The sequence below is a fragment of the Mastigoproctus giganteus genome, chromosome 8, assembly GCF_048544385.1.
Source record: "Mastigoproctus giganteus isolate SK-2022 chromosome 8, ASM4854438v1, whole genome shotgun sequence".
NCBI classification, from domain to species: Eukaryota; Metazoa; Arthropoda; class Arachnida; order Uropygi; family Thelyphonidae; genus Mastigoproctus; species Mastigoproctus giganteus.
Window position 1 is genome coordinate 136,231,996 of NC_143582.1, and position 25,258 is coordinate 136,257,253.

The window sequence follows — 25,258 nt, forward strand, 5'->3', positions numbered from 1 at the left end:
AACTTTCAAAAAAGAACTTCTAAAAATTATTGAAGAGTGGTGTTAAATTTTTCAACAAGTTTTTAACATAGATGAAACAGGACTTTTTTTGGAAACGAATGCCTAAAAGAAGTTTCACATCGAAAGAAGAAAAAAAATATGACAGGCTTCAAAAGCGGCGAAGGATCGGTTGACTTTATTGTTGGGTGATAACACTGTGGGGATTTTAAAGTAAAACCCCTTTTAGTTTACTAGGCAGATGGCCAAAGTACAACCCAAAATCGACCAAAGTTACGAAAACTCGACAGCCCAGGGCCATCGGATTAATAAATTCATGATTTTTAGTTTAATTTTGATACGTGATGTAGGTACTTCCACATAATTATATATGTATGTAATGGAGAATATTTTATATGTACAAATTTTTAATATTAAATATTTTGACTGACATTGGGCATCTTTTCACTACCGTTTATTATTGATTAGAAAATATCCTATGCATAGAACGCGACTCACAAATACATATGTTACATTACGGGAATACAGCGCTCGCTTAGCGCTGACTCACTTAGTGCTCTGTTTTTCAGGAACGAATTATCAGCGTTAATCGGGGGTCACCTGCATTACTTTATCTAGCTACTGTATATTCCACTCTGGTGGCATTCTTTAATTAAAAAAAAAAAAAAAAGGAAAAAAATAAAAGCAAACTGAGAGCAGTTTGCTTTTATTTCTTGCACCAGAGGGTAACTCTGCAGAATCACCTTCCACTGCTGGCACTGAGAAATTTCTGTGTAATGGTTCGTGTTACACAGAACAGTAGTGTTTATCGTATGTTTATATTTTGCAAAGAATATAAACAGAAATGCTTATTCAGATAAGCAAAGATTTAAAAAATTCAGATTGTTAATAACTTTGCTATTTTTTTATGAAAAGAAAATGACTGATAACTATGTTATGACAGTGTGGAGAAGGGACCAAATCAAGTCAAAAAACAGTTTCTTCATCATAAACCCCAGACAGATATACTCTTCCTAACACTAGAATGTACTGATCCATTTGCCTTATAAATCTCACCAGTTCTCCACCTCAACCACCCAGCAAGCAGTTGATTTATTTTCAGCATAGTAATATCATAGCCCCTTCTATGGTTGACCTGAAACTTGTTGTAGCAAGGGCATTAAAATAGGAGTTGAGCACTTGATAGTAATAGGCAGTCCTTGTCAAAAAAGCAGCTACATGTCTTCCTTTGAAAGTAAATTAATATTTGGTGGATATTTACTACTATCCAGAAAGAAATGCTAAAAGGAAAGTTAGATTTAGAAAGTTTGAATTTCATTAGTTGGCTGTGCATCATTTTTTTTTTTTTTTATTTAAAATTTTTTTGTGGACAAGTTTCCCAGTACTTTTTAATGTTGATAAAGAAATGGGTGAGCAATAGGTGTTTTGCCTCACTGATGTCAGTTTCAGTATGAGAATCTACTAGATGCTATTATTATTCTCTTTCTTCTCCTTGAGTTTCTGTTCTGCCCCGTGATGGACTGGTACCAGGTGCCTGGGGTAGTAGTTACCTCTGGTTACTATTGGTCAAGGAACTCTCTGACTGTCCTACAGGTGCTCAGCTCGCTGCTTTTTAGAGTTCTTTGAAGGTGTTCTGAGGTCTTGTTCCATAATATGCCACATCTCTGTGATTTCCTATCTTAGGTAAGACAGGAAGTAATCAAAATATCAGGGAAAACAATAGCCTTAGTATCAGAATTAAAATACCTAGGATTAATGTTTGACTAGAAATTAACCTTTCACCGTATGTTACAAGAAAATTGTGGAACTATACTGGTATGATCACAAGGATCAGTCTGCCAACTGGGGACTTAAAGGAACTCTTGCACTTATTTATTGGCAATCTTCCTTCCAGTAATCAGCTATGGTGCAGGCTCCTGGTTTAGTATAGCAACCCAGGAACAAGGCTAAATTAGGACAGTCCAGTGGATCATACTGTTGGCCATCATAAGGCAAGTTGTACCGTAAGAACACTTGCTCTTCAGATGTTAGCTGGTACACTCCCACTGGATTTAGAAGTAATAAGAAGAGACCTAAATTACAGGCTTAAAATACAAATACCAACAGACTTCTTGGGTATAATCCTGAACTTGGGGGGAAGAGAGAGAGAGATGGGGGGGGGGAATTCTGGATACTCTCTACCAACTAGGGCAAACCAGATGGAATCAAACCACCAAAGGGGAAGTTACTAGGCGGTTCCTTCCTCAGGTAACTGTTTTTTTTTCCCAGACCACCCCTCTGATTCACCATTGTTCTCTATGCAACCTTCTTGCTTATAGAGCATGGTTCCCTGAATGCAAAACTGTGTCAACTAGTACTCACCCAGGATCTGAAATGTACTTGTGGAGTAGACAAGGATTAGGCACATGTTCTATATGACTGTCCCAAGTACTATCCCCACATATGTATAGTAATGTAAAAGATAGGACCAATAAATCGTGGAGATGAACATCTACTCACCTCTGATGAAACACACTGTGGTCTTCTGTGACTTTTCTCAAAAGTCTTTGAGTTGAGAAGTAACTAAGGTATGACCACCCAGACTTTTACCCCCCCCCCCCATACTTAGACAGTCATTAACTCAACGTTTCTGAACAGAAAAGTCTGCAACATTATCTTTCTTGGAAGCAGTCATAATCACCTGATGTCTAATAGACAATCAAAATGGAAATTAACCAGCTTTGAATCCTAGGTAAGCTTGAAAGCATACTCAACTGGTAAACAGTCATAGAGCTGTATTTTAATATGAAATGTGTATGTTGTCAGTGTACTATGAACTATGAAATCTTGCTTTTTTACAAAACACTTCCTGCTTTCCTTCTGTTTTTTGTCTGTTCAATAAAAAATTTGTTTTCCATACTGTTAGCTGATCTCGAACTTTTTGAAAGTTTGAAACTTTGAAATCCATGATGCATTACTTCATGGATTAAGGTTAATCCATTAATCATCTTAACATGGATTAAACATCTTAATCGTGGCTTAAGATGTACTGCAGAATCATCTAGATGGGATTGGAATTGTGTGAGAAACACAGCCTAATGTTAGTTAAAGGGAAGTCTTGTCTTACTAATTTGATTATCAACTGTGAGGTTTTTGTGTCAGAACTGTATGCAGAGTTAATTTTGATGTAGTATATTTGTACGTTGTTAAGGCTTTTGATTTTGTTCTACATAAATGCCTTTTGTATAAATTGGAGTAATGTGCCAGTGCGAAGTTGCGATAGTGTATAAAAGGTTAGTGGAAGGTTATAAATAACTATTGCTCTTATCAAATTGGATTCTTAATTGGACAGGGTTCTGTGGTGTTTGGTGCTGGGATTCCTTGTTATTTTGATATTTGTTAATGACAATGAAGGCATAACAAGTTCAATGTCGAATTTTGATAAAGTTTGGGAGGGTGGTAAACAATAGTAACCAAGGTATGCTGCTTCAACAAGACCTAGATAAATTATTCAGTTGGCCTGAAAAATGTTAGCTGAAGTACAATATTGGAAATGTAAGGTTTTATATTTGAATAATAGTAATCCCAGATTACCTTACTTCAGTCATAATAAATTTAAGGCAGATTACAATTACTTGGAGTAACTGTGAAATTTTACACAAAGTTTCTCAACTTTGTAGACAGGCTGCTAGGACTGCACAGGATGTTTTAGCTGTAATGTATAGAACTTTTTGCTAGAAGTGACAAGGAGATAATTTTTTCATATATAAATCCCAAACACGAGAGGTATTAGAAACTATAGTACTTAGTACCGTGCTTCGGTTGGAGGTGGAGAAGATTAGAATTAGCATAGGCATATGATGCAAGAAAGCAAGCTTATGCAGCATCAGCCAAAAAAAAAAAAAAAAAAAACCACTCCAATTTCAACCCCTCTATTCGTTCGAAATACCTGTCCAGCTGAGCCTTAAATTTATTAAGCTATCAACTTCTACAACAAGGGATGGAAGTCTGTTCCACCAATCAACTACCCGCTGACTAAAGGCAAATTTCCACACATCTATCCTACATCTGTCTTTCCTCAATTTGAATTTCTGCCCTCTCAGGTGATTATTCTGAGCAAGAGGAACAATCCCATCATTGAGCATGCTCAAACCATTCAAAGCTTTATACACCTCTATTAGATCACCTCGCTGGTGCCTAGTCTTCAGACACTGTAATTTGCAAAACTTAAGCCTTTCTTTGTAAGAGCAACCCTTTGTTCCATTCACTAATCTTGTTGCCCTTCTCTGTACTCTTTCCAGCAGCTCTACATCCTTCTCTTGAAATGAGGCCTCCAGACCTGTATACAGTACTCATGGTGTGGCCTGACCATTGCCTTATTCAAGGGAATAATCACCTCCTTATCCCTGCTATAAAAATTCCTGTATATCATTGACAAGACACCATGAGCTACTCTTGCAGCCCGTCTGCACTGCTCAGAGAACTTCATATCTGCCTGCACAATTACCCCAGGTCCTTGTCATTCTCTACCACTGTCAGTGTAGTACCACAGAGTTCATACGTTGCTCTGGGGTTGCTGTTTCCCATATGTAGTACTTTACATTTGTCAATGTTAAACTTCATTTGCCACCTCTCAGCCCATCTGCTCACCCTTTCCAGATCCTGTTGCAGCAGCATAGCGTAAGTAGTGTCGTGTCTTTAACAACCCTGCCAACCTTTGTATCGTCTGCAAACTTGGACATTAAACTTGATATACCATCACCAATATTATTTATAAATACAGAAAACAATAATGGACCCAACATTGAACCCTGAGGGACTCCACTAATAACATTAGTCCACGATAAGCAGTGTCCATTGATTACCACTCTGTCTTCTCCCCCTCAACCATCCCTTTATCCATAGCAGCAATTTGCCTCCAATGCCACACTGCTCCAATTTGTGCGGCAGAACTCGCAGGTCTATAATTACTTGTGTCAGCCTTTGATCCTCCTTTGTGAATTGGGGTCACATTTGCACTCTCCTATCTATGGGTACCTCCCCTGAGTCCAAAGAAACACTCATAATTATGGCTAAGGGTTTCCTTACTTCCTTTGCTGCCTCCTTCAATATAACTGGATAGATCCCATCCACCCCCTGGTGCCTTTTTTATGTTTATCCTCAACAATTTCTCCTCCACTTTCCTCTCAGTTATTACAAAATCATCTAGCTCACTGCCAGAGTTTACTTCACCTCTGGCATTCCCCTTCCTGAATAACTCCTTATGTGTGAATGTAGATGCAAAATACTTGTTTAGTTTGTTAGCCACCTGAGCAGGATCATCAACAGTTGAACCATCAATATCCAGTGGACCAATCTGATTCATCCCTTTCTTTCTAGAGTTTACATAGGTAAAGAACTCTTTCCTGTTTTTCTTTGCATCCTTTGCCAAGAATTTCTCATCTGCCTTTGCCTGCCTAATCTCCTTTGTGACGTGGTTACAGACCAGCTTATATCTGTCATAGGCTTCCATGTCACACATTAATTTATATGTATCTCATGCATTTTTCTTCTCTGCCATTTGTCTCATTAGTTCATCTGACATCCATTTAGGCCTAAACCTTGAACAATATTTCTTAGTTGGTATGTAAAGCATAGTAGCTTCCAAGATAAATGCTTTGAATGCTTCCCATTTTGAATTTGCTGTTGGTGAAATCATCATTTGGTCCCACCGTATAGAATTTAAATACTGTCTCAGACCACCGTAGTCGCCATTACGAAAGAAATAACCCTTCCCTTTACCCCTGATGGTAGTTACCTCTTTGAGTAAATCCCATTTCAGCGCACTGTGATCACTGCCACCTAGTGGTTCCTTTATCTGCAGATTCTTAATGCATGAAGAATCACTACTGATAATCAGATCAAGAGTATTACTCCCTCTAGTTGCCTCCCAAACATGCTGAGGAAATACGTACGAAGGAAGGTTGTTCCAGAAAATGGCAGTTGAATGAATAAACGAGGAACACGAAAAATTGGTTCTGTGAGTTTGAAGTTGGACAGTAAATGGATGTTGGCTGGTGGTGGCACATGTTCGGACTGTTTTGAAAGAGAAAGTGGGAATTATAGAAGCTAATTCAGAAGAACAGTGCCCATGGAACTATCTGTAGAAAAGGCATGCAGCAGAAACAGTACGTCTATGAGACAGAGTGGAGAGACTCTGTTAGAGATGAGTCATTAATTAACTAACTGCCCTCTTCTGAATGGAATCTAGAAGCTTGAGAGAGATTTTGGGGCCGCTGCCACAGATTTGGGATATTCCATGGTAGGGTGGATTTGCAATTTTCTTCCAAACAGAGTAAACAGCTGTTTGGAAGAAAAGTAACAACAAGATGAAAAATAAGACAGGACTGAAATCAACTAAGTTGTCTTTGCCGCACTGGCAAATTACCTGGAGATTGGCATTTAAGGAATTGGTAGCAGATATTCGAGCAGTTGAAGCTGATTGAGCAGAGCAATTTCTCAAACTGGAAAGTAGAATGCAATGTGCTATCATCAGCAAAACTATGGATAGGATTTCCAGTCAATAGAAGAAGGTCATTAATATACAAGAGGAAAAGAGTGGGAGGAAAGAACTGAACCTTGGGGGACACCAGCATTAGTGGAGAAGTTAGAAGACAGAGAGCCATCTACCATCACCCTCAGTGAGCTGTCAGTTGGCAAATCATAAAATGGAAGCTTGTTTAGAAGACCTTTAGGCCAAACACGATCGAAAGCCTTTGAGTTGTCAAGAGCAACTGCTTGCATTTCACCGAACTTTTACATTGAATTTGTCCATAATTGTGGGTTAGAAGGTCTTGAGACCAGATGGCTGTGTTGTGATTGGGGTATTTAATTTATTTAAATGCCTCATCGAAGTCACATTTGAAATTCAGGCTAGAGTTTTTTTTTTTTTTTTTTTTTTTTTTATGCTGGTGACACAGTAAGCCAGGTGATCTTTTTAAGTTGATGCTCGGTAAGCCTTGCTTCTTTACTTCAGTTTATCTTTATAATACTACAGGTAAACACCCAAAAACTGGAATTTTTCAAAATCTTGTCCTGCTAATATGGCATCTGATAGATGATATTCTGAATCTTTTTTTTATTATTTTTTTTTACTGAAATCAAATCCTTCCATTTACCTTTGTCCACCATTATTCTCTAACATATTATACAGTATTTTCTGTTTTAATTTTTCTATGCTATGAATTGCAGGAAAGTAAGTATTAGCCAGTTGAGCCAAACATCTATTTTTCTTATATGCAACTTCCATTTCTATGTGGTATCTGTGAGATGCCAGTGAAAGTTGTCTAGTCTTGTCGTAGAGCTTTGTTTTTGCCAAATCAGTGACCCACTTAAACCAGTGACTGTAGTGGAATCACTGTTTAAAGAAGTAATGCAATAATGCAAATGCTAAAAAAGTAATGCATTTAAATTGCAGTCACAGCATGGATTTGTTAAGGGAAAGTCTTGTCTGATCAGTCTGATTGGATACTCTGACAGTGACAAAGAAACTGGATACAAAAAATTATTTTGACATCATATACGTAGATTTCAGGAATTTTTTTTTTTTAGTGCGCTATTAAAATGAATTAATAAAGAAGGTTTTTGGGAGTGTTGCTCAAAAAGAAGTTATATTTTAGATAAAATAAGTGTTTGTCCACCATTATTCTCTAACATATTATATACAGTATTTTGTGTTTTAATTTTTCTATGCTATGAATTGCAGGAAAGTAAGTATTAGTCAGTTGAGCCAAACATCTATTTTTCTTATATGCAACTTCCATTTCTATGTGGTATCTTTGAGATGCCAGTGAAAGTTGTCTAGTCTTGTCGTAGAGCTTTGTTTTTGCCAAATTAGTGACCCACTTAAACCAGTGGCTGTAGTGGAATCACTGTTTAAAGAAGTAATGCAATAATGCAAATGTTAAAAAAGTAATGCATTTAAACAGGAATGCATTTATATTGCAGTCGCAGCATGGATTTGTTAAGGGAAAGTCTTGTCTGATCAGTCTAATTGGATACTCTGACAGTGACAAAGAAACTGGATACAAAAAATTATTTTGCCATCATATACTTAGATTTCAGGAATTTTTTTTTTTTAGTGCACTATTAAAATTAATTAATAAAGAAGGTTTTTGGGAGTGTTGCTCAAAAAGAAGTTATATTTTAGATAAAATAATGGGTGAGTGATAGGTTAAGATTTGGGACCTAAAGGTGGTTTTATTTTTCAGACTGTGAACTTTTTTAAAATGGCTATCATTATTATGTTCGGACATAGGAAAACATAGGAAATTTCAAGGTCATTAAATTTTTAAGGAACTATAATCAGTCACTGGGAATTCTTAGTAGAATAGTTGTGCTACCTGATAGCTTTGATGTAGAAGTTTTCGGGATACCAAATTATATTTAAAAATACTCATGTGTTGCTGAGTTATACATTATTGGTATTTCACAGTAATTCTACTGAGTCAGCCATTTGGATGTTTCCAGGGGATAAAAGAACTACAGCAGTGCCACCTGCTTGTTCAGTGGTGACTAGAAATTCGGCATAAATTGCGTAAAATTATTAAATTGTGACATCACGAGGAAGCTTCATCACTGAATAAGAGCTACTCCATTTATATGGCTGCGGCAGGTTTAGTAGATTGGCAGCTTAAATCCCAAGCCCAGATAAATGGTGAGGGTTGACGTCAGGAGGGGCATCCAGTCGTAAAAACTATGCCAAAACCAATAGATGTGTTCCAGTTAAGAAGTTAATCTAACTAGAGGAGGAGAAGAGGATGTAAAGTGTGAATTGGGAACATTGAATGCCGACCCCATATAACGTGGGAAAAGGCGAAGACAAAGAAGAAGAAGATACTTAGATTTCAGGAAAGCTTTTGATACTGTTGGACATAAAAGACTGCTCACAACATATTATTTTCTAGGAAAAAAAAAATTCTGCATTTACTAAAAAAAAATTCAAGGCAGTTTATCTATCATAAACTGCATTATAAATTTCAAACATCAGTGTTTGAAATTTATTTATTTTTTCCTCGAATGCACCGTGGTTGTTTTTGACTTGCCAATTCACATATTGAGGACTTGTTTTATTCTGCAAAGTTCCTTGTGATAAACTCAGAGAGCCACCCTTTATTGTACTGAAAGTAATTTGTTATGGTGGTGTGAGAATAGAGAATGTTTTCTTCTTCTGTATATGGTAAGAACTTGTCAGTGTTCCCAAAGGGGATCATTTGAAGACAGTGCAATAAGAAGATACTAAAAGAGCTGATAAGCAGTACAACCGGAACATCTGGCCAACATTAATTATGTGAAACAGTAACCCTTTTTCATACTACAGTTGCTATATATAAAAAAAAAGAGAGAGAGAGAGAGAGAGAGAGAGAGAGAGAGAGAGAGAGAGAGAGAATAAATCTAGTTTTAATAGAATATATCTTCTTTTGCAGCCCAGAACAAAAAAAATGCTGACTTCCTAACGGTCATAGAGCAACTGACACTTGATCGTGAATTTTTACAGCTTGTGTGATAACTAATAAAGAACTCTTCCCTGAAACTTTTTTGCTTACATAAAACAATCCATTGTATGTGCACTGAATAAAATTGATGTAAAGTTTGACACCATTTTTCAGAAGTTTATAACACAGCTATCAGCAGAGATTGCTGTTTTTTTTATACATCCAGTAAGGTGGCATTATTGTTTCCAAAAGTTACAATAACTCGAACTTTGTTTTTATCCATTGTTTTTATCCAAAAAACTGAAAATTTTTGAAACTGTTAATTGCATCAAATATACATAAAAAAAAAAAATGTTATAACAATACACATTTCAAAAAACTACTCATTTTGCATTTTGAAATTTGTATTCTAATGAGAAGTTGTCTATTTAATGTCAGTTTTTGTCATTCTGTAATACACCTGCCAATATATTGGCAGCTGTGTTGCAAATTGTGCTTGCTATTTAAGTTTTTAAATGAAGTTTCCAATAAATAGTTTTATTTAAAATTTATTTTATATCAAATACATATCAAAGTAAGATGTTATAACAAATGCAGATTTCAAAAAGCAATTCATTATGAGTAGCACACACACAAACCACTTTTTTTAGTTTTATTTGATTTGAATTTAATGGTTTATGTTACTATTGTCAAAGTAACCTTCCTTTGAAAAAATAATTTTATGATAGATCAAACAGACATTCAGAAAAGCTTCTATAATGTCTTCAAAAAATAATTTGTTGTAAGTAGCCTATAAATTTATTTTTTGTGTGGGTGTACAATCTAAATCAAGTTCCAATGATTTTTCAGTACAAACTATACATGTCTTAAAAAAAAAGCTTATTTTGCAGCAGATAATGTGCCTTCTACTACTTTTTCAACCAAAACACAAAGGGTTAAATTTAGTGCTGTTTCATACTTCATCACGCATCTTGCTTGTTTACTTTTTTTTTTTTTTTTTTTTAATGAAAACCCCAAACACGAGAGGTATTAGAACCTACAGTATTTAGTACCGTGGTTGGGTTGCAGGTTAAGAAGACGAAAGATATTTGTTGACATTAGACTTGACTGTAATTTTCAGGAAATACATATGAAGGAAGGTTGTTCCAGAAAACGGCAGCTGAATGAATAAACAAAGATGAAAAGTTGGTTCTGTGAGTTTGGAGTTGGACAGTAAATGGATGTTGGCTGGTGATGGCACTTGTTTGGACTGTTTTGAAAGAGAGAGTGGGAATTATAGAAGAAGCCAATTCAGAAGAACAATGCCCACGGAAGTATCTGTAGAAAAGACATGCAGCAGAAAGAGTACGTCTGTGAGACAGCAAGTGGAGAGACTCTGTTAGAGATGAGTCATTAATTAACTTAACTGCCCTCTTCTAATGGAATCTAGAAGCCTGAGAGAGGTTTTGGGGGCACCAAATGTGGGAACAATATTCCATGGTAGGGCAGATTTGCGATTTGTACAGAGTAAACAGTTGTTTGGAAGAAAAGTAACGCCGAGAGTGAAAGAGAAAACCAAGTTTTTTAGAAGCAGAGGAAGCATTATTTGTAATGTGCTTGTGCCAAGAGAGATTAGAAGTCAGGGTAATCCCCAAAAGAAATATATCATCTTGCCTAAAAATCGGAGTATCACCAAAGATAAGCATATGAGTCGAAGAATCCTTTTTGCGAGATATAAGAGAGGACTGAGTTTTAGAAGGATTGAAATCAACTGAGTTGTCTTTGCCCCGCTGGAGAATTACCTGGAGATCGGCATTGGTAGTGGATATTCAAGAAGTTGAAGCTGATTCAGCAGGGCAAGGTTTCTCAAAAGAATGCAGTGTGCTATCGTCGGCAAAACTATGGATAGGATTTCCTGAAAATGGAAGAAGATCATTAATATACACGAGGAAAAGAGTGGGGGAAAGAACTGAACCTTGGGGGACACCAGCATTAGTGGAGAAGTTAGAAGATAGAGAGCCGTCTACCTTCAATTAATTTAAAGAGGAAGCAAATAATGAAGACCCTGTATTTTTTTTATAGTATTTAGTTGGTACCATGAAAAACACACTGTAAATGGGGAACACTGTGTCCTGTAATATTTTATTCAGTAATAAAAGTTGCATTGTAGCTCCTGAAGAGTATATACATTTACTTCAGAGTTGTTAGGAAGAAAATGAGGCAGTCTGTTCATTCATTCAAGCAAGTCTGGAAAGAACACAAGACAATGAATTATTTTGACATGGTAGTTGTGATGTAAGGCAGTGGATTTGATTTCATTTAAGGCATCCAGTGATTTTTATTTACATACCCATTATATATTCCAACTTAAGTAAAATATATTTCAGTTCATATAGTTAAAATCTTAGTTCAGTGTGTAATGTGAATTATTTATTATTTATTTTTTTTCCAGGTATGGAGACTTATTACAACATTTCTGTTCTTTGGAGCATTTGGTTTTAATTTTCTTTTTAATATTATTTTTACATATCGATATTGTCGCATGCTTGAAGAAGGATCTTTTAGGGGTCGTACAGCAGATTTCTTTTTCATGTTCTTGTTTGGTGGAACACTAATGATTGTATCCTTTTTCTGGTATTTTCTTTTAAATACCTTTTTCTGGTATTTTGAATGCCATTTTTTTCTTATTATTTTAAATTATCACTTATGTACACAAATAAGAAAAATAAAACAAAAATAACATCTGTTTAGAAATTATATGAAACTCTTAAGTATTGGACTATTATTAACCTTTAAGTATTGTTCATTTGGAACATACATGTTCCATATGAACAATACTTAGAGTTAATAATATGAACACTGTGTTAATCTATGTGGATGAGTCTGAAATGTGGCATATGATATAACATGCTAAACTTCATAGGCATTTTTGTGGATTTCATTTGGATCAGATGTGTATTGGCACTGTGCACCTATTTAAAATTCAATCATGAAAAAAGAAATTGTAGGTCTTTTCAATACTTTGCAGCATGAGGAGGCGCCTCTGTTAGCAAGGTGGGAAGGAGCAGCAGCAGTGCGTAGCACACGCTTCATGATTAGATCGGGGTTCGAGCCCATCACCACCAAATACGGAGGATTCAGAAAGTTCAGGGAATGACCACTGCATATCCCAGAGCAATATGGCCGTAGTTGCTAATGCTCCTAAAAACCAAATAACAAACAAGCAGCATGAGGATGGGCCCTACAGTTATCAAGTAGTAAGACACATTTAGAATTTGGACTCTTTCAAACTGCTGGAATGAACCAATCTTGAAAAATTTCCTTAACCATCCAATCATTTTTTTGAGCCTTATAAGCCACTGGCAAATGCATAATTCCCTTCAAGCCTCGTGGATGATGGTATTTACCAATTACTAAAGGCTTAGTTCTGTGTTGGCCCAATGCATTTGCATACATAAGAACTGTTGCTCTTCATTTATTTTGCTTAAAACCACTTGCACTTTTTCTTTGCAACCTGCCAAAGTTTTTTTTGTCAAACATTTCCAGAAGAGACTGGTTTCATCAGCATTGTATATTTGGTTAGCTATAAGATTACTATACTCAAGTTTCTCAAATGTCACACTGTATTCTTTAGCTGCCTCTGTGTCAGCAGACTATTTTTCACCCACATTGTCTAATTTTCTAATTCGTTGTCTTATCTTAAATTTAGTTAACCATCTATAAGTAAAAGCAATTGTTGTATCAATGCCCATTTTTTCTTTAAAATCCTTTGCTTTGACAATAATCATTGACCCTAATATAGCCATACCTTCAGATCGTTTTAATAAAATCCATTCATGCAACACTTTATCTGAGTTTTCTAATTTTAACTTGTGGTACCGTGCAGTAAATTCTAAAAGTCTGTGCTTTGAATGTTTAATATCATATGATGTTGACGATCCAGTGTTATATTCTGCCATTAATACATTCCTGCTTATGCCCCATTCTGTTTTCTTTATTATAGCAAGTTTGTCACTAAGCTTTAATGTTGTTTTTCTTTTCTGATGAGGTTTATTAACTATAGGAGCCATAGTGAGGAGTTTTTAATTTAAAATAAATGTAAAATAGTGGTATAATCTGTGATATCAGTACAGAATTTATTTTCAAAATGATGAATGTAAACAAATATAGTACAGTAACCATGTGACTTGCCGTTTTCTTTTTTCATCGCTGCAAGGCATCTGTGCTGTAAACATCCAATCTCAATGTGCTGTTAGATCGAATGTTCCGTTATTTGGGGTACTGTTATTTTGACAGTTTACTGAAATCTGCTAGCCACAAAAAAAAAAAAAAAATATTCGCCCATAGTATCAGTTTAACCCTCCTATTGTGTTCAGGTCAATATGACCCGATCGCCTTCTTTTAATGCCAATAAATTCTATATTTATTTAAATATTTTGATGCTGCTCTATGACTTTTACTAATTTACCCTAATAATGGTGTACCTAGATTGACAAAAAAATTTTACAGTTAGTTTTTTTTATAAATGTAATTGTTACACTTATTGTGCTTGGATCAATATGACCCAACGATCAGTTTTGTTAAAATTTAAGGAACAAGGAGCAAATTATTATCATAAATGATTGTATTTTATTAGTTTTGTTTTATTTTCATAGAAATAACTTACATTACCACGTTTCTTGAACAAGTTTCAACATGTGCGTTATGTGCTTGTGGGGAACAACAAGTTGATGCCTGTCGATGCTGCTGGTGGGGGCTTGTTGGTGCCTTCTCGCATATATCTGCCATTGATGTTTGCCAAAAAACTGACACTTGTGTGTTGTCAGAAACTGACGACACACAAGAAGAAATTGTTGTGTACTAAGAGATCGTTCACGGACAGTGAAATTGAGAATCTTTTGTATGCTTCTTATGGTAATGATAGTACTTCTGAAGTAGGGGACCATTTGTCTGAAGCAGAGATGCATAGTGAATCGGATGATGAAGTAGATCCTAAGATTTAATACGAAGCTGTTGTGGCTAATTACATAACCTCAAAAAATGGCAATATAGTGTGGAACTGCAACACACCTAATCAACAAGGAAGATTTTTGTCAGAAAATATTATTACATTGAATCCTGCACCAACAAGGTACACTACATCTAGAATATATGATATAAAATCCTCCTACTGCTTATTTTTTATGCCAAAAATTGTAAACTTAATTTTGAAGATGTCAAATTTAGAAGGAGAAAGAATTTATGGTGACCAGTTGCAAGAACTAACAGTAGTTGAATTAGAAGCATATTTCGGCCTACTGCTTTTAGCTGGAGTGTATAAATCTCATGGGATGGAAATGTAGACCATCCTATATTCAGGGCAATGATTCCATGTAATTTTGCAAATAATTCGCTTTGACGATAAAGGAACTTGATCACAATGGCGCCAGACTGATAAATTAGCTGCCATATAGGACTTGTGGGATGAATTGGGTTGCAATTCTACCTATGGTCTATAATGCTAACGAAAATGTAACAGTAGATGAGCAACTGGTACCTTTTAGAGGCCGTTGCCAATTTAGGCAGTATATAGACAACAAGCCAGCCAAATACGGAACCAAGATTTGGACTTTGTGAGTCTGTAAACGCTTATGCATATAACATGGAGGTATACCTCGGAAAAAAAAGGTGACCCTCCAGAAAAAGGCTAAGGTAAAAGAGTTGTGCTAGACCTTACTTATGGTCTAAAAGGGAAAAACGGAATGTGTAATAATTTTTTTACATCTTACGAACTGGGGCAGATGCTATTGAAAAGAAATATTACCATGCTTGGCACTATTCAAAAAAAACAAACCTGAACTGCCAACCAAACTGGTCTGCAACAGAAAGGAAGCCCTTTCTTCAAAGTTCTACTTCAGCAATAACACAACGGTAGCCTCCGTAGCTGAGTGGTCAGGAGTGGGAGTGCAGTAGCACTCGCTCTTTGAGTAGACCGGGGTTCAAGCCCGACTGCTGAATACGGTCGATCTGCCAACTCGCACTGGACCAGCGTGGCAGATTATGGTCCATTTTCCCTCAGCATGAATTGTTGAGGAGGCTTCCATCCTGCAGTGGGTTGATAATGGATGCACTTTACCTTTACCTTTTTAGTTTCTTATATTCCAAAATAGAATAAAAATGTGACACTCATGAGCACCTTCCACCACGATTCCGGTGTGTGTAATAAATATCATAAAAAGCTGTTTATGATTTTAGGTTACAATAAAACTAAAGGTGCTGTAGATATTTTAGACAAGTTGGTTATAACATACACATGCAGACAGCAAAATAAAAGATGGCCAATGTCTATCTTTTATAATATCATGGACGTTTTTGCTTATGATGCCTATGTTCTGTGGTACGAAGTAAATCCAACCTGGAATGCTAGCAAACTTACAAAATGTCGACTATTTCTTGAAGAACTGGGTAATTCCTTGATTGCTCCTTTACTGCAAGAAAGAAAACACCTTCAAAGTATTCCTGCTGCTGAAATGGTTAGAAGGACATGAACATCAACCAGCATTGCCAAAGCAAGGGAACCGTCGACCACAAATAAGCATAAAAGATGTAACTTTTGTCCTTCTTCAAAGGACAACAAAACCAATATACTATGTTGTAATTGCTCAAAATACGTATCTAAAGCTCATGTATATTACTACTGCCAAGATTGTAAAAAACTAAATGTACGATATAGCTACTATGTTTCTCAGATGTACGTAACAATTGTTTATCCATTACTGCCATTCATAAACAAACTTTTGGTTAATAAATGCTACATATATTTTTATTTCTTTTAATTAGTAAACACATTACTGCCATATTAATTTAACGCCAATAAAATGGCACCCATAGACACTTGGGTCATATTGACCCGAACACAATAAGTGTAACCAAAATGCGAACACAATAGGAGGGTTAAGTTATATAAATATTTTTATAGGTAATGTTTTAAAAAACTAAATGTTATGATGGCAAAACAAAGCTAATTTACATTCTTTAATTCTTACTGCACCTTACACTTAATTATACTGAAATATCCTTTCCTTTGCATGGGTTTAAAATGTATGCCACTAACACTTACAGTTCATTTACATAAGGGCTTCTTATATCCTCCAGTGTGTCTTTTTGTGGTTGCAAAATACCACTTCATATCCACTGATTTATCTGGAATAAAATCCCACAGAGAAGGGCCATTCATATGTATCATCAGTATTACTTAGAGTAGAGAGATTCATTGATGACCTCTAATTCCTTTTTATTAGATTCATGAAGTACTTGCTGATAAAATGGCTACAATTTCAAGCAGTTTTGAGAGGGTTTAGCCTCACTTGCCCTAATCTCAGAAGCACTAATGGTCACTTGCTCTAATGGTGACTTGCCATAATCACACGTTTTAATGAACACCTGCCATAATGGTGACCTGCCCTAATTGCATCCCAGTGGTAGGTGTGTTACTGTCAGTTGCCCTAAGCAAGTATATAATTGCATACCTGCAATTCTTTTCACTCTGATGACCCTTTACAGGAGGTAGATGCGCAAGTGAGGTAATGCCTGCCCGGTGTGTTTCCATCTGCGTTTGTCGACCTAAGAATTCATTCAAATAGTAGCCAAACAACAGCGTGATGTTTGTCGTTTGTGACACTTCATATAACCTTTATGCGGATGTAGTCCTTGCTCTTTACAGCAGGGGATAATACCTATTTTCAGTATAGTTAGGGAAGGATGCTGCGTGGTTGTTTTCCATTAAGGTTATTATTATATTAATACCACGTGAAATTAATAATATAGTTTATTAGGCTGCTCGCTTAATAAACTACAGAATCTCGTTAATACAAAGTTCAAGGGACCTAAATTTTCATTTTATAATAACGAGGTCCCCCAAAAGTGCCAAAATTTTGCCTTTATTATTTTTTATTTATTTATTTTTTGTTTTTTGGCACATACTATATATCTAAGAATAATAATAAATAAATAAATAAATTAATTAATTTAAATTAATAAAATAAAATAATTAAAATATTTTTTATTTTTTTAATATTTTAAAATAGATTAAAAAGATTATTTTATTTGTAAGATCAACTAAGAGAAAAGCAATTAACAGAAATGAAAATATTGTACAGTATGTATTTTGATATATACAGTATTTTAGTATCACAGTAAAAGAATTAATCTTAATATAAAAGGAGACATACAATCCATTAACTCTTTGATAAATTAATCTAATTTAAAGATAGAATCCAATGTTGTTTGCACAGTTTTTGTCCTATATGCATTTTTAACTACAGCACACATTATAAAATGCAATAGTTGTTTCTTTATCAACATTACTGCAAGCCAACACATTCTCTATTATGCTCAATGCATTTTGGACATCTTTTTTAGACGTGCGTGCATGCGTGCACGCACGCTTCACTTTTGCTGGTAACAAAAACATCATTGTTTTGCTTAATGCTTAGTAGCTCTTCTGGTATTGCACTGCTGTGGTAGAAACTACATCTATCTTCACTACCTTTCAAATTTGCCAACAAAATCCATAGCGCCTTCAAATTCCCCCATTCCTCAATGTTGCTATCACATTTGTCTGCTCGACCATGTTTTTCAATGATATTCTCTCCAAAGCCACTCTTTCTGAAGCAGTTGATTATTACACTTGATGCAATACTGTTCCAAGCGATAACAGATAACATCCAAGTCATTCCAGTTTAGCTGCAAATTGTTCCCTTCCTCCCTCCCATATTGAGGATCAAGTACCTTATCAGGCAGGCTCTATATGCTCCCTTGTGGTTATAAATAATGCCTTGATCCAGTGGCTGCATAAAACTGTGCTTGTAAAAAAAAAAAGAAGGTAAACTGCAGCCATTATCACCCATTGCAGGATGGAAGCCTCCTCAACAATTCATGTTGAGGGAAATGGCCCATAATCTGCCACGTTGGTTCAGTGTGGGTTGGCAGATCGACCATATTTAGCAGTCAAGGGCTTGATCCCCAGTCCACTCAAAGAGCGTGTGCTACTGTACTCCCGCTCGTCACTACTCAAAGTGGGAGTACAGTAAAAACAGGCAGAATATGCTGTACAACAATCTTGAATAATCAAAATGATCCTTTTTTCTGAAGCCATTCTTCTGTCTACTTTTGATAACCAAGACTGAAAAATTATGACCATAAGCCAAGCACTTCTATTAGCCACATAATCACAGGGAAGTTGGTTAACCTCTTTAAAACATCTTGGCTTGGAAAACTTATCAATCACTAGTGGGCATAGTTTTGTATTGCCATTTGAACTGCAGCATAACAGAATAGTGAGTCTTTGTTTACTTAATTTTCCACCATGACAAGGCTCTTCTCAAACAGCAAATGTTTTGTTTGGCAGCAAATTATAAAATAAATCTATCTCATCAAGATTAAGAATATCCTTTGCCTTGTATTTTTCAAGAATGGACCATACAGAATACAAAGAGTCTAGCCTTTTTGTTGTCGACCAATCCAGACTTGTCGCAAAACCAAGTTATTCCTGTCTTTAAATCTTTGGAGCCGGCCACTGCTGCATTTGTTGCTAATTCCATGTTGCTGAGCCAGATAATTCGCATTTTCTTGCAAAATCGTACCTGATATTGGCAAATTAGGTGCACACACATTTGTTGGTACTACTCAAAATGTTTTGTTTCAACCCTTGTGTTTTGAACCAGGAATTCGTTTCCTGTTTTTTTATTGCTGCTTCATTGTCATGCATGTCATGTCATGTCATGATGAAGTAGGTAAAGGGACGTTGTATTCCTTTGCAATATCCGTTTTGCTAAGTTAATCCTATCAGCCTTTTGTATAATTTTCAGTTTAATTTCCAGGTTCAATTCCATCAGTTCACATTTTGTAACCATAACCTACTAGATGAGATTTAATATAAACAAACTTTAAATTAATTTAAAGACAAGTTCAAAAAAGACATCAGCTCAGATAAAATGGCACAAAAAATAGATTACTGTATACTGTAGCAAAAAGACTCTTTGAACTGACATAACTATTGAAACTGACCTAAATCCCGTGGAGAGTGAGGGAGTGTATGTAGACAACTTAGGAAAACTGTTTTTATTTTTTTGTTAATTTAACGTGATGTTTTTCAGAATGCACTTATTTTGTAGCTACTGTAAACTGGTTTTGTTTACACAAAAGTGATTTCTAACAAGTCAGTGCCATCCTTCGGGAAGCAGGGAACCGGGTGGTCAGAGGCAATAATAAACAGCTATTGCTAAGATTTGTATTAAATGTACAAAATAACAACATTTATTTCTCATGGGGTGAAAATGAACTGTGTAATATGTATTAACCGAATTTTGTGATAAACGAATATATTTACATAGAAAAGCCTATACTTTCACAGGGGAATGATACTTCATATAAACGAGTATTTTGTATAAAACGAGTTTGTATTAACGAGATTTTCCTGTATATTATTAATTTCACATGTTATACCACCAGAACATTCTTCATATGAAAAGTGTGAAGAGCTTAGAAAATACTTTGAAACCAATTGGATTGGACCCACTGCTCATTTTCTGCCATCATTGTGGAATCATCATGCTAATTTTGGTCCTTGGACAATAAATCATGTGGAAGGATGGCATTATGCCTTAAATAAATCTGTGGGGCACCATCGTGTTAATAAATGGAAGATGATTACCCATTTAGAAAAACAACAGGCTAACTTTAAGAGTATACTACGATTAGTGAATGTTAGAAATCTTCGACCTCGTGAAAACTGCAAATACGAGGACATAAGAATTAATGAAATTAATAGCGGATAAACAAAACGGGGACATCCATTTACACACATTTGTGCAAGCAGTTAGTTACTGGTATACGGACCCCCATTTTGGGAAACACTGCACTAAATAATTAGTATAATTTAAACTTTAATAATTTATATTTGTATTTTAAACTTGTGTTTATTTCTTTATTTGATATCAAAACATTTATGCATAAAGAAAACTAAATTGTTTATTAACAAAAGAATTATTTTTTTATTACTGTATTTTTATTTTGTTGTTATTTTTGTTTATTTTTTTTCATTGTTTTTGAAGTCCATTTTTATCACTTCGAAAAAATAGAATAGAGTTACATACAGTTACAATGGAAATGTGGGAATAGGGCAAATGGGATATAGGTCATGCGATTAGGGAAAGTGAGACATAGAGCATATCCTTTTAGGTCAAGTGGAATATAGGGCTAAACCTATTAGGGCATATAGTTTAGAGCAGCATTTCCCAAACTTTTCAAGTGCAGTCTGGTTTTTGCAGGGTTTTTTTTTTTTTTTTGCGGCCCACCTACAGCTATTAATGTATTTTCAATAATTATACTTGTAGGTGTAGGAAATATTGACACTATCATTAGGACATTTAACATACCAGTAATAATGCAATTAGGTATTCATTAACATCAGTAAATATAAATAACAGATAGGTAATTCATTTCTTTGTTTATTATCAAAAGTTTACATAAAATTGACTTATTTTTGAGCAAATAAATATGTATTTAATGAGTAGGGTAATGCTGTTTTCCATCACATAGTAATTTTAAATCAGGGGGGAAAGATGTCAACTTGATTTTGAAATCTGGCTCGACATCCAATCTGTTCCTGCATTTGTTTTCTAAAAAAACTAATGTTGAGAATCAGGTTTCACATTTGTAAGTTGTTACAAATGGCATAAGAATTTCAGTGCTTTTTCTGATAAATGCTTATATTCTTTACAGCAACTTAGCCAAAAATTTATCAATGAGACCTGATTGAAGCAATCTTAATGCTGTGTCACATGACAGTTCAATAACAGAATTGATTTCTTGTTCATTGAGACAGAATTCTTCCACTTGTTCCACATTAAAAGTAAATGGGTTTCGAATCCACATTTTACTGCTGTCAATTGGAGGAAAATATTCTTGAAAGTTTGATTTCAATTCTAAGAAGTGTTCTTTAATCACCGTAGAAATCTCAGCCGGAATGTTGCTTCGAACATACTCTTTTTGTAATTTAATTAAACCAGGAAGAAAATTATAATTCCCTTTTTCAATTCGAAGTACCCATAATGAATTTTCTTCGTAGCTTCTACTTTTTTTGTGAACTTCGAAAATATTTATATTAATATCTAGTAAATTTAAGACATTTAAAAAACCAAAAATATCACATAAGTAGGACACCTTAATTAACCAATTAAAATCATTAAACCTGTCTTTAAATTCAAATATTGCATCCTTTGCTCCAAAAACAGAAAGTACTCATTCTTCATTTCAATTATTCATTTCAATTCATTCCCTGTTGATAACCATCGAATTTCACTGTGTAATAGATGTTCATAATCGCTTCCTAATTCTTTGCATACAGTAGTAAAGATTCTGGAATTCAAGGAAAGGGCTTTTATATAGTTTACAAATTTTACACATTCTTGAATAGCTGTATTTAAAACCAAAGGCGCTTTTTTTTTTTTTTTTTTTTACAGCTAACACTTCTCTGTAAATACTGCAATGCACCCATTCACAATCTGGAGCCACCTCTCGGACCCTCAGAAAAAGTCCCGTACAGGAATCTGCCATTGACCAGGCGCCATCGCAACTCAATCCGGTGCATTTGTTCCAATCGATTTCACTTTGAGTTATATAATTATCAATTAATTTAAAAAGTCCCTCAACTGTTGTTCTTGTTGATAGGGGTTTACAAAACAAAAAAATCTTCACTGAGAGTCTTTAAAATCATACCTTACAAAGCACATTAAATTGGCATTTGCTATGTCTGTACTTTCATCCATACGGAGGATGTGGAATGGTCAGGGAATGACCACCGCATATCCCCAGAGCAATATGGCCTTAGTTGCTAATGCTCCTAAAAACCAAAATAACAGCAGATGACAACAGTACTTTCATCCACTTGTAAAGAAAAAAATTAACAATTTTTAATGCGCTTTATGAGAGTTTCTTCGGTATTATTCGCCATTTCCACAATTCTACACCACCGTATTATTTGATAAGAGGAGTAAATGCAGTTGATTTTCTTTCTTTTCATAAAGGTGAGATGTAATTACTTTTAGTGTGGGAAGTATTAACTCTTCGCCAATAGTATGAGGGTATCCTGTCTCAGCTATTAGTTTTGCAACTTCATATGAAACCAAGTCTTCATTGCAACATCTCACGGAAACTGTCTTTACAAAACTTTTTCTAGATGAAATATATTCATTTTTCTTATTGATGAAAAATTCCTTTGGCTTATTTGAGTATTCTGGATGCACACAATCTAAGTGCCTTTTCAGTTTCAATGGTTTCATGGATTCATTAGACATTTCAAAACAAACAATGGACAATGCTGTGTGGTTATCGCAGATAAAACAAAATTTTAAATAATCTTCATAATACTGCTTTGTCCAAGAGGTTTTGGATTTCTTTTCCATGCTGTCAGTTTGCCTATTGCCAGGGCGTTTATTAATATTATTTCCATTATCCTTTTTTCAAGAAAAGGTTGAACAGAAAGTGGACATGGAAGACCCCAAATGGATTAACAACTAATGAAATCGACTTCATCCTCACTAACACAAGATATATTGTGAATGATGTTACTGTCTTGAACAAGGTAAACGTTGGAGGTGATCACAGAATGGTAAGATGCATACTTGATGTAGATGTAAGAAAGGAAAAAAACCGACTCGAGTAAATAATACGAAGGTCTTTGAGGTAACAGAAGAGGAGAAAAAGCAGTATGAAACTTAAGAACAAGTTTGAGCTTCTGCAGACCTTTCAGGACCAAGATATTAATGAGGAATATTGCAACTTTCTGAAAGTGATAAAGCTCAAGAAACCTATAGGTAAAAAGAAATCCAAAGAAGAAAAAATTAGCCAAGAAACACTTGTCATGATGAACCGAAGATGACAAATGAAGAGCAAGATAAACACTGACAAGGAGAAAATTTAGTATACTGAGTTATGCAAAGCCATTAGAAAAAGACTCAGAGAGGGCATAAGAAGATTTAACACAAGAAAAGTAGAACAAGCATTAAGGGAAAACAAAGGACTTAAATCACAGCCATGAGAAGTAATACAGAAAGACAAATGGTACTGAAACTGAAGAATATCAATGGTGTGCTTATAAATAGCAGAGAAGGCATAATTCAAAAAATAGAAGACTACTATAGAGAATTACACAAGGAGCGAGGGAATGATGCCAGCAGTGGGGAAGACGGGGTCGCAAATTAGTAACACATACGACATACCCAATATCCTTCCTGACGAAGTAGAACATGTGTTCAAGAAAATGAAGAACCAGAAAGCCCTGGGGGAAGATGAAGTTACTGTAGAGTTGTTAAAATTGGGAGGAAGAGACATGACACAAAAACTGGCAAGACTCTTCACAAAATGCATTAGAAAAGGTGTGTTACCTAAGGAGTGGAATAATGCAATCATAGTTTTGCTGCATAAGATAGGAGATAAATCAGAAATTGGAAATTATAGACCAATTAGCTTGTTATCCCACATCTACAAGTTGTTCACAAGGGTCATTACTAACAGATTAGAAAGAATACTTGATGAGAATCAACCGAAAGAGCAAGCTGGCTTTAGGACAGGATTCTAAACTGTGGATCACCTTCACGTAATGTCACAGCTAATGGAGAAAGCAGTTGAATATAAAACACCATTATGCTTGTCATTTATGGATTATGAAAAGGCATTTGACTCCATACAGCATAAGGCAATGTTTTGGGCACTGGAAAGACTGTCTATGCAAGACAAGGCATAGACACCCCATACATTATGATTTTGAAGAAGATATATGAGAATGCTACTTCCTTGATTAGACTAGACAAAGATAGTAGCAAATTCAGAAAGGAGTTCAATAAGGAGATGCAACATCTCCAAAGTCGTTTACTGCTGCCCTTGAGGAAGCTTTCAGAAGATGACTGGTTGTAGAAAGGAGTCAATGGGAATGGAGAATACCTAAACCATTTACGATTTGCAGATGACATTGTGGTCATAAGTCACGATCACAAAGAATTAGAGGAAAATCTTAATCAGTTATGCACAGTTAGTAAGGATTTTGGACTAAAGATGAATATGGCTAAAACAAAAGTAATGATAAACAAGTATGACACAGAAAGGGAAATAATGATTGAAGGAGCAGTAATTGAAAAGGTGGAGTCATATACGTATCTGGGACAAGTTATTAGCTGTAATAATGATAAATGGCTGGAAGTCAAGAGAAGAATAAATTTTGGATGGAAAGAATTCAGGAAATATAGTCACATACTGAAGAGCAATATCCCAGTTTGTCTGAAACGTAAAATAATGAACCAATGTATACTCCTCACCATGACTTATGGAACCATGTGAAACTTGGGCACTCACTAAAAGAATGGAAGAGAAGCTGAGAACTACACAGCGAAGAATGGAACGAATTATATTGGGAATCAGACTGATAGATAAGAAGAGAAACACATGGATTAGGCAGCAAACAAGTAAAGGACATTCTTATCAAAACTAAAGAACTAAAATGGACTTGGGCAGGACACATAGCTCGAAGATATGATGACAGATGGACTAAGAAAATAACAGAATGGTACCCAAGAGGAGCTAGAAGAAAACCTGGAAGACAACAGCGGAGATGGATAGATGAAATTCATGAGTTTGTGGGTAGTAAAATGGATGACCATTGCATGAAACAGAAGGAACTGGAAAGTTGTTGGAGAGGCCTTCATCCTGCAGTGGATTGAAAATGGCTGATGATGAACGAAGGGGAGATTTATACATAATAATTCAATAGCAAAGACAAATATGGACATTTACGA

The 25,258-nt window shown here is 35.3% G+C and overlaps 1 protein-coding gene across 2 annotated transcripts in view; it reads left to right on the forward strand.

Moving 5' to 3' along the window:
• The window catches only part of Der-2 (Derlin 2), a 112,659-nt gene that overhangs the window by 37,871 nt on the left and 49,530 nt on the right, over window positions 1–25,258 (forward strand). For both annotated transcript variants that reach the window (XM_090379749.1, XM_090379748.1), the window contains one exon: window positions 11,881–12,048. In XM_090379749.1, the coding sequence (XP_090235875.1) occupies window positions 11,881–12,048 (168 nt within the window). The remainder of the gene's footprint in view (window positions 1–11,880; window positions 12,049–25,258) is intronic.